The following is a 14,305-nucleotide window of genomic DNA, read 5'->3' on the forward strand; positions in this document are numbered from 1 at the left end:
CTATTGCGCAGTGAACTCTGGAACGACGCAATCTGTTTCAAATCTGAGTTTCTAACTTAACAGGTAACCCGTTATATTTTTACGAAATCTACACTTTTAAATATAACCTCTGTGGACCCACCATTTGTGAGGAATTCTTCGACGTGTAAGAATAAAGTTTGCAATACTCAAATCTGAAAAAATAGTTCCGACTATTGGTCTTGTATTAGTGAAACAGTCCTTCCTACAGATATGGCTGATAGAATAGTGGCATGTAGAATAATACATCATCATGATATAATCAATACGGTTCTGATGTCGACAGCCTTCAGAGCATCGCGAAAACAGGGCGATCGAAAGGTATACACATGCGTTTATCAAAATTGTTTGCTGTAGCGTGTGAAAAGGTTTATAAGATCAACTGGATTTGATTATGTCAACAGCATACAAAATCCACAAATTTAATATAAAAGTTTTGATTAAATCATGTTTCTAATTTATCACTTATATTAACTGTTTAACTAATCCCTAATACCCCATACTTTACAATTTTACTTCTGAAATAAAAAGTCTATAAGCGATTTAGAGGCGATTTAAACATGATATTAGTATAAAGACACGACCCCCTCAATGACATTTATCATCTTTTAAACATGAATTATTAGTTTTACTAAGCCACTGTTTTCAAAGAAATAGATAAATAATTGTGGTCATAGGATTAAGTAAATGATTTTAGAATCCAGATAAAATATTTATGTTGACTTGCAATATTGAGACAGAAAGTTTGCTATCAAGTGTTGTAGTCTACCGATAGGATGACTAGTACCAGGCCGCGTTGATGGTATTCTCTCACTCGGTTCGATTACTCCACAATTTTCACAATTGTAAGTGTATTTGTTGAAGAAATAAAGTCACCCGACTACATGTACATGTACTTACTTTCTGAGTTGAGAGAACTTGATATTTGCTTAGCAAATGAAAAGTAGACCTTTTCATCTAACTCAAAAGTAACGAATTGCTTTAAGATATTAGCGTTGACATACCAACAACTCATCCGCACCAACCGGAAGTTTAAGTTATTGCTTCTGAGTCTTTTTGTGTCAAATTTTTTGGTGTTTCTATTCAATTATCACGGATTCTTAATCATATCAATATGTTCTTATTGAATATAAATAAGAGTTTTAAGCAACCATAAATGTTCATGCATGTACAGTCAAGATAAAAAAAAATTTTTTTGACCTTTCTTGATCGGTCACTCATTGCAGCTCCTCTAATTTAGCTAATTATGAATTGGTTATGGACATGCGAGACAAACTGGTATTTTTCCAAGTTATTAGAACACCTCTACTTTCTATTCATATAAGTATTAGCATTTTCATTTTCCTAAATGAAAATAAGGGAACCAATCTTTAAGAGGGGTATATTGTTGTCTTTGTAAATTTGTTACGATGACTAAAGTCATTCATTCACAATGAAAAGAAAGCTTGTCTCATTCGTGCTAAATATAGTTCTTTATGTTTGTCAATCACTGAGTTTTATTTAGCGTTGATTTATACTTGAAATATAAACATGGAAGTGAATGAATATTTATTCCTTCCACAATATCCTTTATTATAAACTCAATTGATATTAATTACACTGTATGACTTTTCATATACGGAAATCAGCTCTTGTTTAGTGGAGGGACGAGCAGGTCGCTTTTAGTTAAAAATATCAAATTACAAACAATAGACACTTGATTGTAGTAATATAGATGGAAGTCAACTCAGGAAACAAAGCGTGAAGTTCAACTTGAAATATACAAATACACTTTTTGATATTTAGGATAATAATTAAGATACTTTCCGAATATCGCGTATATAACAAACCATGTGCTCTTATCATAATACTTGATAAAATCATAATTTATGAAATGAGAGCTTTGTTTATGACTCTATGGCCTGTAACAATTCTATTAGCAATCAAACAATTTCCTTTCAAACAGAATTGGCGTCAATCTAGTTTACAAGTGGTAACCTATGTACTGTTGTTTTAAAACTGAACCTCGAATATTCTTGGTCAATTGAATACACATGTATACATACTATTGAATTATTTTGTATATATATATACTTTACATAATCAACAATTTTATTGTGCCTAAAGCGCAATTCTAAATCTATAAAGTTCAATGACATAAGTTAACTTTATATCATAATTAAAAAAACAAAAAATTCAAAATCAAGTATTGACATACAACACATCCCTGTAAATTATGCATTCACTCCTATTTCATTCTGCACTAAATTGTTCGTTTGTCCTAACATTGGTGATAAAATACATAGATTTAAAACTACATAAGTTTAAATGTCCTTAAATACTAATTTATAAAATTTTATAAGACCAAGGCGCCATGCAGACCTGTGTTTATAACATAATGATTAAATAATAGTTTGTTTAAGAATTTTAAACGTATGAAATAAATTGAAAATTAACCCTCTTCAAACCGAATATTAAAATGTTATTAATGTAAACGAGATTGATATGTCATGTTAAAGTTTTTATTAAATGAAAATGAAATCCCTTCTAATCCGATTCAACACATTTCTCCACAGTGAAAACATATCTATGTCGTTCTCTTTTTACCTAATAATTAACTTGAGTGTATGTTATTAGCATACCATACCATACCTGTTGTACATACACTTAATAGAGCTGTCTGCTGAAGGGGGCATTTCATATTAACCTCCTTTTGGTCAGAAAAAGTGCCTGTAATTTATTTTTTCCGACTGTAGTGTTTCATGATTCTTTTATTGTTCCACACGAAGATTAGAAGTACATGTATATATATATAAGGGAAGGGTCAAGCTGAAATCGAGAGGTACAATCTTGAGTTCACTCTACTGATTTCTTATACTTTGTTTATTTCTTTGTTCGCTTCACAATATCAATCTTTTCAAAACTGCGTCTTATACCTTGACTGCAATAGCCACCTTTCTTGTATAACGAAAGTTTGCAAATGCTGCGATTTGGTTGGATTGTATGTTAGCAAATACAAACAATCGAAGCCCTCGACCAAAAGGCCGTAAACAAGGAGGCTATTGCAATCAAAGTAGAAGAGTTCGTATTAGTTTGACATTTTAAAGTACAAACGAGTTTAGTTTGATAGGATGCTGGCCATCGGTTTTCGTGATTATGTTATAATACACTCGAATTCCGAATTCTGAATTGGGTGTTCAAATCATGACGGGAATAGAACAACATATGCAAGCTTCAAAACTTTCATCCGTTTAAAAGAGTTGCTCGTTTAGTCACTGTATCATTCGGATAAAAATTTGAAATACCTATCTGTTTACGCTTTACTTGCAAGGTTTGTGTTTCCAAGCAGTACATATTATTATGATTATAGAGGTACTAGAAATCCATTAGGTTTATTTATTTATTTATCTGAAAAGTCAGTAATATATCTATAATAGAGGTATATCTTGGTCATTTATCTATCTAATATGCAGGTACTTGAATCAAGTATCGTTCAAATACAATGAAAAGTTATTCAGATAATAATATTCATGATCTCGTTCAATATTGATCAGCTTACTATTAAATATACAAACTCTGCCTTATCTCTCTTAACTCTAAAATAATATACCCTTATTGGTAAAACACACCGTATTTTTTCACCCTTACTGGATTAATAAGCTAATTAGTCTTGGTATTGCCTTGAACGTATTGGTCCGAATTTCAATTGTTCATGGATTGAGAACACAGTACCTCCGAGAACTGTTTGTAATATATACCTTGCATAGTCACTAAAAGGGCGAAAGTGCATAATACAAGATACGCCTGGTACAAATATTCCAATATACAACTACTGGCATCTACTAAAGCATACAAAGACGCCGTGATAGTAGAAAAACCGAAAATCCTAGCAAACCCAACTCTTACAGAAACAGAAAACACATTTGAAGCAGAGAAAAAAGGAATTCGAGATACTAAAAGTCATATACAATACATATCATCATTATGATGAAAAGAGAAATTTAAGCATTGTGAAATGTTGAAATGATAGAATTCAGAAGTTAATTGAGAAGGAAATTTTTTTTGGGTACGCAAGAAATTTTGTGATTTTTCAAATTATTGTCATTGACCCTTTGGTCAAAATGTTTAGCTGCCCTGTAATTTTCTGCTTGTGTGGGCGAATAGTCTCTTTGGCGCCCGCTCCTTTGTGATTGAGGTTCTGGAAACAAAACAAAAAACAATTCCACTACTCTATGCAGAAGATATTGATAGATTGTAATATAATAGTATTTATAATTGTTATATTTATTATTAAATAAGGTTAATAATCGTCTCTTTCAATAATAATTTGACAAATTTATGATTATAAAGAGTTCTTGGGGGCGACAGTGATTCGCCAAGGACAAGATTAGAAGCTATATGAAGCGAACATAAAGCTGGTAGAGTTATTAAATGGTAATAAAGTAAGGTGGTTTGTTTCGAGAAGTATTGAGGTGGTTTCTCACATTATCTGAAGTATTAGTTGAGAAGTTTTATTTTGGCTATGACACGATATTATTTTAGGTAATATTGTAATTGAAAGGGTCAAGTATGATATCATTATACCTTTATTATTAATCATAAAATCTTCATCATAAATACATAATATATCACTTTCAATAACTTTATATTTCTATAATATATATCATAAATTAGAACGGTATAATTTGGACAACGCCTAACTTTCTATTAAAAAGTTTATGTTTATGACCATCTACATACGAAGAATTTTAAATCACTGAATTTTGGCACATAATTTTTTTTAAAACACGGTACAAAAGGGTATAAGAGAGTTCCCACTGACAATCGTGTACTTTTTTTTTCAGGCTAGTGGGAATTTTTATATTTCCGTCTTTTCGTTCAACTGTGAAAATGATCCGATGAGCAAGGTGACCAATAAAGTACAAACCATCGAGTTATTAAATCTTCCCTATAATTCTTGTAAGTGAATAAATTGGTTCTTAAAAATACTGTGTAAATATACGGAGGAACACTGTTGAATTGACACTTTCTTTGACAAACTATCCGTCGTAAAAGTTTCGCTTGTGCTATGTTACATATCAAGGCACTTGTGTTGGCAATTTGGTAAAATCTTAGTTAAATGACAACATAAACTAATATAGAGTGCTTAAAGATGGGTTTCCTTATTTTTTTAGTGTCAAATTAAGCAAAATATTTGCTTAATTGGTTTTTCTAATGAATTATCATGTATTCTTAATCAAATCATTATGTTCTTATTACATATAATTAAGACTTTTAACCAATCATAATTGTGTATTTACAGTCTGGATGAACTTTTTGACCTTTCTTGATCGGTCATTCAGTGGAATTCTGCTGGTAATTCTTTTCTTAATTAGCTCATTATTATGAATTAATTATGGACATGTGAGACAAACTGGTATTTTTACAAGTCATAAGAACAACTCTACTTTCTATTTAAATAAGTATTAGCATTTTCATTTTCATAAATGAAAATAGGGGAACTCATCTTTAAATAAGAGTCCGAGTTATCTCCCAATTTTGACACTAAAGCTTGAGAATATATCTTTGTTCAATTTGCAAAGTTGCAATCACGTGACAGTCCAGTGGTTAAAAGAATAGATTCTCTCACCAGAAGAGATACGTAATCGTTCCATTCATTTAGACCTATGATCACCGACAAAGTCAATAACGGTATTATTTTTTGTGACATAGATAAATGGAAACGAGGACTGTGTTTCATACAGATTAGACTACCTGTTCGGGCAATTCACAGCATATATGAAATGATGTGTGTGATGTTTATTTGCTGTGTGAAACAAAATCGTATATTCCGAGATCCAATCGATATAATCTAAATTTACGAATGTCAATATTTTGTCATCAATTCATAAGACGGTAAAGCTCTTGAAATGCTTACCAATATACGTATAGGTAAACACTACTTAAATACAAATAAATCAAATTAAGCGATAAGAACTTCTTACATTAACTTTTGTTGTCAATGGTACTCAAAATAGTAGACAGGTATAGAATGATATACCGTACTTCTTGTAATAATTTCCATACACGACTAAAGTAAGATATCTTCGCTGTAAATTTGCCTTCATCACTGATCAAGGGGTAATTTTGAAATTTTAGGATTGTAATGGGATGCTTTGTAGTCCAGCATATAAAGTTTTGACAATTATAATTTTAGTCGTTCTATTCAGCCAGGCTATATTCTCTGACATGAAAAATACTACAGAGAAAACTAAAGATAAAATCACGAAATAGTAAGAATGTATATGGAGAAGTGTATAATGCAATCGACCCTGAAAGGGGTAATAACAAGAAAAATAGCGATGGTAGCCAAGTTGTCCAGGAGGTTGACTTGAGCTATTAGCAAATAATACATTTAAGATGTAGGTATTTGTTTTATATAGGCTAAAAGTGCAATATTATATATGTCGCATTATTTGATCTTGGTCGGGAAGTATTAAATATTTATCCTTGTGTGATTATATACTATTTCACAAAGTTACTTTAAAATTGTAGAGAATGTGCCTTCTAGAATGAAGAAGTTGAAAATTGAAAGCGTTTTCAAAAGTAGAGCAATAACACATATATTTTTCGATAGTTTTCATTTTCATTTGGGTTTATCCTTTGGTATAATAAACAATTTCACTACGTTTTGTGCAAATCTCTCAATAATTGTGACTTCTAGACTATAACTATAACTTCTATCAATTTAACACGTTTTCAAAAACTGGATAGCTCATATCAAATAATTTTCAATAAGGTTCATCCTATGGTGTTTACACTCACACTAATATTTAACAGGAATTAATTTCCAAAACCAATTTACTGTTATAAAACGCATTGCAGGTAGGCCAACGTACATATACCTTAGTAATTCCTCTGTTTTTGTGTATTTTGTCAGAAAAGGTGTGTTTGGTGGGCAAAGTGTATCAATATACATATATCAATCTTGAATTAGTATCTACAGCTAACAATATACACAGGTACATATCTTCTATACTATACTTGAATTTTATTACTAATATCTCAGTTATTACTATTATAATGTGGTCGAGAGTGGAGAATCTAGAGAGACAGGTCAAGATATTTACTGCCCAGGTCGAGGGTTTGGTGTCGCCCCAAAGTCGCTATATCTTCCATTATTTACCATTTAATAAACTTCTTAAATGATCTCTCGAATGGTTAATGATTCAATGTTCCTCCAATTTTTCTTTTAACGCCTATTAAGAGTAAACTGTTCTTCCCATTACTTCACCTTTAAAATATTTAAACTTGTCCTTTATATGCTAAGTATAATTGTCTGAAACGTCCCCTATATAGAATCTGAATAGTCATTCTATTAATCGTCTGTATCATCTACGAGGCGCCAACTATATCCATTAATTTCAGAAATATTTGAGAAATGCGAAAGGTGGGTGAAATGATCTTAATTGAAGTTTGGCAGATCACAATATTGATGGTACCCTTATGTTCATACCACTATCAAAAAATTTAAATCATCTCATATTGGTCTCTATCCACTTAAGGCAGACGTCGTTCTGAGATAGAAATGGCGGGAAAAGTGACATTGAAATCGGATAGGCTATTTGAGACCGCCATTTCTTTCCATAATTACTGATCACTTGGGCGCTAACTTCATATTTATTGACTCATCTACTCGTATTACGTTGGATTAGTCGTTATGCTTTCAATGTTTCACATTTTGGTCTTTTCAATCTGTCACGTACGTTGAAGTATGACTAAATTGTCATTGGATGTTATATTCAGAAGTAGTCATACGTCAATAAAATGGCAGATGAATCGCCACGCGAATTAGTAAATATTGGTGATTGGCTCTAAACACCCAATATTGTATTTATTTGTGAAAAGACTTTTGTTGTGCTTTGTACAAAACAAAAGAGCAAATATGTGCATTAACATTACTGGCGTTCCAGCAGCGATGTTAACAGTAACCTATCTGACTTTAATTGATGTTAACAAATGACTGCGGTTTCTATTAACTCCTCAAATATATTTATTCATCAACCGCCAGACCAATTAACTACATTTGTAGAGTATGAAATTTCATGACAGACCATTGAAAAGAATGAATGGACGAAGGAGGGGTTTACGCCTATTCATTATTGTTCTTGATTATAATTACGTTGTTACTAACTGTTTTGTAGTGTATTATATCGGTGTGAGGCTGAATGTTGACAAGAATTATAAATAAATGAAATATTTCACAAGCTTTTTTTTTTTGATTTTAAACAAGTCTCGTCTAAATCAGTCCAGAAATTTGTCTTCTGGAATTTTAAGAGCAAGGGAAATAACCCATATCAAATATTTTTTCGATTTTCTGCTTTTCAATAAGATTCCGCGAGTGATTCAACCAAGTTTCTTTCAAATCTGTTGAGAATTGTGCCTTGAATGTGATTTCAAGAACAAGGGCAATAACTCATATTAAATACTTTTTAGATTTTTTTTAATATCGATAAGATACATCATCGGGAAATAATAAACAATTTCGCCACATTTCGTCAAAATCCGTCACAAATTGTGACTTCTTTATCTTTCACAAGCTAAAAATTTTCAAGAACAAGGGCAATAACTTATATCAAATATATTTCGTTTTGTCTGATTTTCAATAGAGTTCATCCTTAAAGGGATACTAAGTCTTAGAATAAACATAAAATTTAAGAATTTTAAACTTGGCCAATAAGAGCATATATTCATCAGTCGATATAACTGGTGTCATTATTAACATAATAGGATCCTTATATAATCCGATAAATCCAAAAAATTTAATAAATATGCAATTAACTATTGAAAAACGCTTAATATTATGATTAAGCGTTTTTCAATAATTACTTAGTTATATGAATTTTCTAGATTTTACAGGAATTCTTTTGTAACTTTATGACACCAAGTAAGTTCACTGATGAATATTGACCATTCTTGAGAATTAAATTTTATGTTCATTTTAAGACGTAGTATCACTTTAAGTGCATGATATCAAACATTCATACCAAATTTTATCAAAATCCATCAAGAAACCAGCTCTCTATCGTGTCCACAATAATTTTTCAAAAACAAGGGCAATAACTCATCAAATTTTTTGAATCGTGTGATTTTCAATAGGGTTCATCCTTGGGTCCTTACGAACACTCACACACTCAGTTTCGTCAAAATCCATTAAGAAACCAGCTCTCTATAGTGTCCACAACAATTGTGGACAGGGCCAGATCAGAAAATTTTCCTGGAAGAGGCTATCCCGATCCTACACCATGGCAAAGGCCCTCTAAAGTCAACAAAGGGATGCAGGAACGCTCGGAATACACAGCTGTGATAGATGTTATATTTGTAGCATCCTCTTAGGAGAAGGATAATAGTGATAAACACCTGGATCATCACTTATGCCGTTAGCTCAATTTACGGCTATAGTGTTAGTATTTCGGCACATGTATCCGAAATTTCATTTATATAACTACGCAGTGTCGATATAGCGCTAATTCGCTCAAGACTAATCTATCTCGCTCTATATCGGCATATTATATCAATAAAACTTCACATACCTGTGATTTTGGTGACATTCTGGTTAAGAAAACTGACAGGTTTGTAGATTAACAACAAAACTAATCGAATTATCCACACTCTATCTCAAACATTGCATTACAGGCTAGCTAATATTAATTAATAACAAAATAGACACAAATACAAACCAGTTCCACGTGTTTCGAGATTTTAGGAAAGTTTCACAACGTAGAAGCTATCCCGTCAGCCTGATGCCTTGGTACATTTGAGTTTTTCTACTGCTCTGCACAGAGCCATAACATTACCAAAACCAAATCCAGTAGCACCATGTCTCTGTATTATCTCCAAGAAAAATGTCTCCTCTTTGAAAATAGGTTTAGTGAATTTCTGCATTAAGTATCTAAAATAATAAATATGAAATCTTATCAAAGGTCTTAGTCCTTTTGAACATTACATGAGCATAACAAAAGTCCAACCACTACTTACAGAATATTCTTACCTTTCTTCTGTCTGCTGTTCACCAGTCGTTATGTTTAATGTATTTTCAGAGTCCAGTAAAATACCTTGGGATATTATATCCTCAACATTTTCTTCTAAACAATCGCCCAGTTCATCTACCTGTTGCATTTATTTATATAATATTATTATATAGGTATTATATGTATACATTTATTTTCTTTTTCCTTTATTGGATCAACAGCAAACGGTGGCAACGACAATTGACACAAGTACACAGCTATTTGAAATTGGCAATTGACAACAAATTTTGCATAAAAAAACACAATAATTCATAAGCGCTGTTCCGATAGTAAGAAATATATAAAATATTAAAATTACCTTTTTAAGAAAATATTCCTGAAAAGTAAAGATAAAATTACTTTGAGACGTTTTAAATCTTTGAATCAGGTATAAAAACATTAACTTTCAGCTTTTGTCTCAAATAAATTTAGTATTAAACTTTAAATATTTATCCCTTTATCGTTAGAGAATTAACAGGCCGATAAGTTGGTCCACCATTAATCATAAAAAATAATAAACCAAAGTCTCAGAAACTACATAGTTAGGTAAGTTTGACTCCAGGGAATTTCATCAGGAATCGACAGAGCCCTACCTCTTCATAATAAGTAAATGGTGGTTCAACAAATTGCACTCCATTATTTTTCAATATCTGTAAAGTTGTTACCATATTTGATGTATGTAAGCCAACGTGTTGTACTCCAGCACCTTCATGCTTTGACAGAAACGTCTTCACATGACTTTGGCCTGTAAATGAATATTTTATACAAACATTCTGATATCCAAACAATCAACTTAGGAAAAATATGGAACATATTATTAACACAAGAACATTCAATAGCATTTCAGAAAAAACAAGTGGTTGTCTAGCAGGAATCTAATTTGTGCAAGCTATTGTTGATTTAAACAAACACATTATTTAATAAAATTCTGACATAAACTGTAACCTCTATCGCTAAGAAATTTTGATGCGTTTTTACTAAGTCATGGGTAATAACTCAAATTCCGTTGATCGAAAAATTGTCAAATTTAATCTTGAATAAGATCTCCTCATTATAAATGATCATACCAAATTTCATTTAAATGGGATGAAAACTGTAGTCCTTATTGTGTTTACAAACAAATTTTGACGCGTTTTTCATAAGTCATGTGCAATAATTCAAAAACCGTTCATCGAAAGATAGCCAAATTAGAACTTGTCCAAGATCTCATAATTATAAATATTCACACCAAAAATCATTGAAATTGGATTAAAACTGTAGTCTCTATTGTGTTCACAACCAAATTTTGACGCGTTTTTCATAAGTCAGGGGCAATAACTCAAAAGTCAAGAGCAATAACTCAAAAACCGTTCATCGAAAGATCGTCAAATTCGAACTTGTCCAAGATCTCATGAATATAAATGATCACACCAAATTTCATTCAAATCAAATAAAAACTGTTGTCTCTATTGCGTTCACAAGCCAATTTCAATTCGTTTAGGCTAAGTCAAGGGCAATAACTCATCGAAAAATTGTGAATATCGAACTTGTCCAAGATCTCATCAATATAAATGATCACACCAAATTTCATTCGAATCAGATGAAAACTGTAGTCTCTATCGCGTTCACAAGCCAATTGTGGACAGACGTACCAACGGACGGACGGACATGGGTGACGACAATATACGTCCACATTATAATGTGGGCGTATAAAAACAATTGTTAATAACTGTACACTGCAGAATTCAGATATATCAAGATTTGGATTAATGGCGCAACATGAGCGCCACATTGACCTGGTGTTGTAATCACGAGAATAACTACATTTCCAGATATCCGAGTTAATCTGTAAAATAATGACGAGACGTACAGAAGTGAACAAGAACTTAGGTTTTTGAGGATCCTGTCTACCAACCGACATGTGGTATAACTTCTTGGTACTGACCTTTTCTTCGTCAAACTTAATTTCATATTAATTATTTGATTGAAATCTTCAGCTTGAATGTATGATTTACTGACTATCTAGCTGACTTCTTTCGCATATCATGTTTATTCCATTAGCTTAATAGGACGAGTGAAAATCATTGGGAACCAATATATACAGCTTACCTCGTCCAATGGGTTCGGCTAACACAAAAGTAAACTTGTTATCTTCGGGATGAAACAGTCCAGTCTCCGAACATTTCCAGTAATCAAAAGCCGATAATCTTAACCCAGAATTATTCCCATTTACAACCAAACTGCCATCATCAGAATGTCTAAAGCATTGGAAAGAAAAGAAAAGAAAATATAACACCAATATAAGAAATATTTTACGATATCTTTAAAAGGGGAAGTAGGTTATGCAAAAGTTTCCTTATAAAAAATGCGTAGTCCTGTAATACCTAAAAAGTGCTATTTACATAGTGTAACTAATGTATCTTGATAACTTTGTTTTAAAAGGGTTAACAAAGATAGTGGAACAGCCACCACAGCATGCGGATGGTAAAAACGAAACATCCATTTTAAGTTTCATCAAAATCGGTTGAAAGCTAAGAGAGTAACAGTATATTCAAGATTTTGGGGCAAGGGTAATAACTCTGCTTCTAGCGGTCGAAAATAGCTCAAATTCGAACTCGACCTTCGTTTTATGAATATGTATACACATACCGAATTTCATTTGATTCCATCCAAAAAACTAGTTTTTAGAGCGTTTACAAGCAAATGTTGACGGACGGACGGACCGACGGACGGACAGGGTGCCGACAATATACGTCCACATACAGATGTAGGCGTATAAAAACGGAGTGTTTAAGCAGCTTCTGTCAAGAATTTGGCCTTCTTGGGTGTTTACGAGCTAAGAATTGAACGCGTTTTCAAGAACAAGGGCAAAAACTCTTACTAAATAATTTTATTTTCTTCTGATTTTTGATAGGGTTCATCCTTGGGTGATTACATACACTCACACCAAGTTTCGTCAAAATCCTTCTAGAGTGTTAAGTGCTTAAAGTTGAAGGCATTTTCAAGAACAAGGGCAATAACTCATACTAATTATTTTTCGTCTCTTCTGGTTTTCAATAGGGTTCATCCTTGGGTGATTACTAACACTCATACCAAGTTTCATCTAAATCCGCCAAGAATTGTGCCTTCTGGAGTGTTTACGAGGTAAAAATTGAACAATTACAAGGGCAATAACTCATACTAAATATTTTTCAATTTTTCTGATTTTCAATAGGGTTCATCCTTGGGTGATAACAAACACTCATACCAAGTTTCGTCAAAATCTGTCAATAATTGAACCTTCTTGAGCGTTTACGAGCTAAAAATTGAATCAGTTCTCAAGAACAAGGGCAATAAGTTATATTTATATTTTTTTTCTATAGCTTTTGCATGATAGATCTCAACAGCCTTTGGACACTTTAGCCTACCTGTTTAAAGAAAATTTCTTCATTCCAAAACATTTCTCATACCATGATATAACCCATGGGGATTTACCACTTTCGCAGACAAATGTTACATGATCAACGTGTGACATATTGGTCCCACGTTGTCTCCTCCTATTCAAAGCTTCACTGCAACTTGATGGAGAACTAAAACCTGGAAGTAGCTTCCCCTTTAAGTGGATTATTTGTATTAAAGTATGTATGATGTTGTCCAAACAAGATTTTACAGTCACAATAAGGATTTCTCCATTTTTGTCTGCAATTTTCCTTAAAGGTTTCAGAACCACGACATTATTTTTAGACAGTTTTCGAACATGTGTTTCAACATCCTTTACTTCTAAAGCTACGTCGTTCACTATATCAAAAGATCTCTTGAAACAAGTAGTTCTACAATCCACACTCGATCCGTCAAGAGGTGAAATGAAAACATCATCTGCTAAGCGCGTGGACTCTCGAGAAACCTCGTTTGAAACTTCAGTTATTAAAAATCGGCACATTCCTACTTCTAACATCCACTGGTGGAATAATGGGTGTATTCTTTCACCTACGATAGTAAATCCATACTTTAACACAAAATCTTCAACAACTTTAATTCCATTTTCAACTCTCATTTCTACATGGTGAAGGGCACATCGGTCAATCGCGCTCATTTTCAAGTTAGTACAATCCAGTAGCAGACGACAAAAAGTCCTATGCTGAAATAATAATACTGTCTGAAGGAATAAGTCTGTCCTATTGACGTATGGTAACACTATCAAAATGTTATGGAAATGAATACCATAATTAAGAATATGGTCATTGAAAAGAATTTGCTATATTATCCCAAGGCCAAAATGATCAGTCTATGGCGAAGGCATG

The 14,305-nt window shown here is 32.4% G+C and overlaps 2 protein-coding genes across 2 annotated transcripts; one reads left to right on the forward strand and one right to left on the reverse strand.

Annotated features, from left to right (window-relative positions):
- Positions 1-231: 231 nt before the first annotated feature.
- On the forward strand, positions 232-5,852 carry LOTGIDRAFT_167005 (hypothetical protein; the record flags this gene model as incomplete). The annotated part of the gene is made up of 3 exons (XM_009064478.1): positions 232-339; positions 4,842-4,956; positions 5,710-5,852. 3 exons carry the CDS (start codon positions 232-234, stop codon positions 5,850-5,852), a joined length of 366 nt encoding a protein of 121 aa, XP_009062726.1.
- Positions 5,853-9,771: 3,919 nt separating this feature from the next.
- On the reverse strand, positions 9,772-14,058 carry LOTGIDRAFT_167006 (hypothetical protein; the record flags this gene model as incomplete). The annotated part of the gene is made up of 6 exons (XM_009064479.1): positions 9,772-9,928; positions 10,028-10,146; positions 10,366-10,383; positions 10,640-10,791; positions 12,135-12,283; positions 13,433-14,058. The coding sequence occupies 6 exons, from the start codon at positions 14,056-14,058 to the stop codon at positions 9,772-9,774; spliced, it is 1,221 nt and encodes a 406-aa protein (XP_009062727.1).
- Between the last annotated feature and the right edge of the window lie 247 nt (positions 14,059-14,305).

This window comes from Lottia gigantea, assembly GCF_000327385.1.
Source record: "Lottia gigantea unplaced genomic scaffold LOTGIsca_63, whole genome shotgun sequence".
In the NCBI taxonomy this organism is placed as follows: domain Eukaryota; kingdom Metazoa; phylum Mollusca; class Gastropoda; family Lottiidae; genus Lottia; species Lottia gigantea.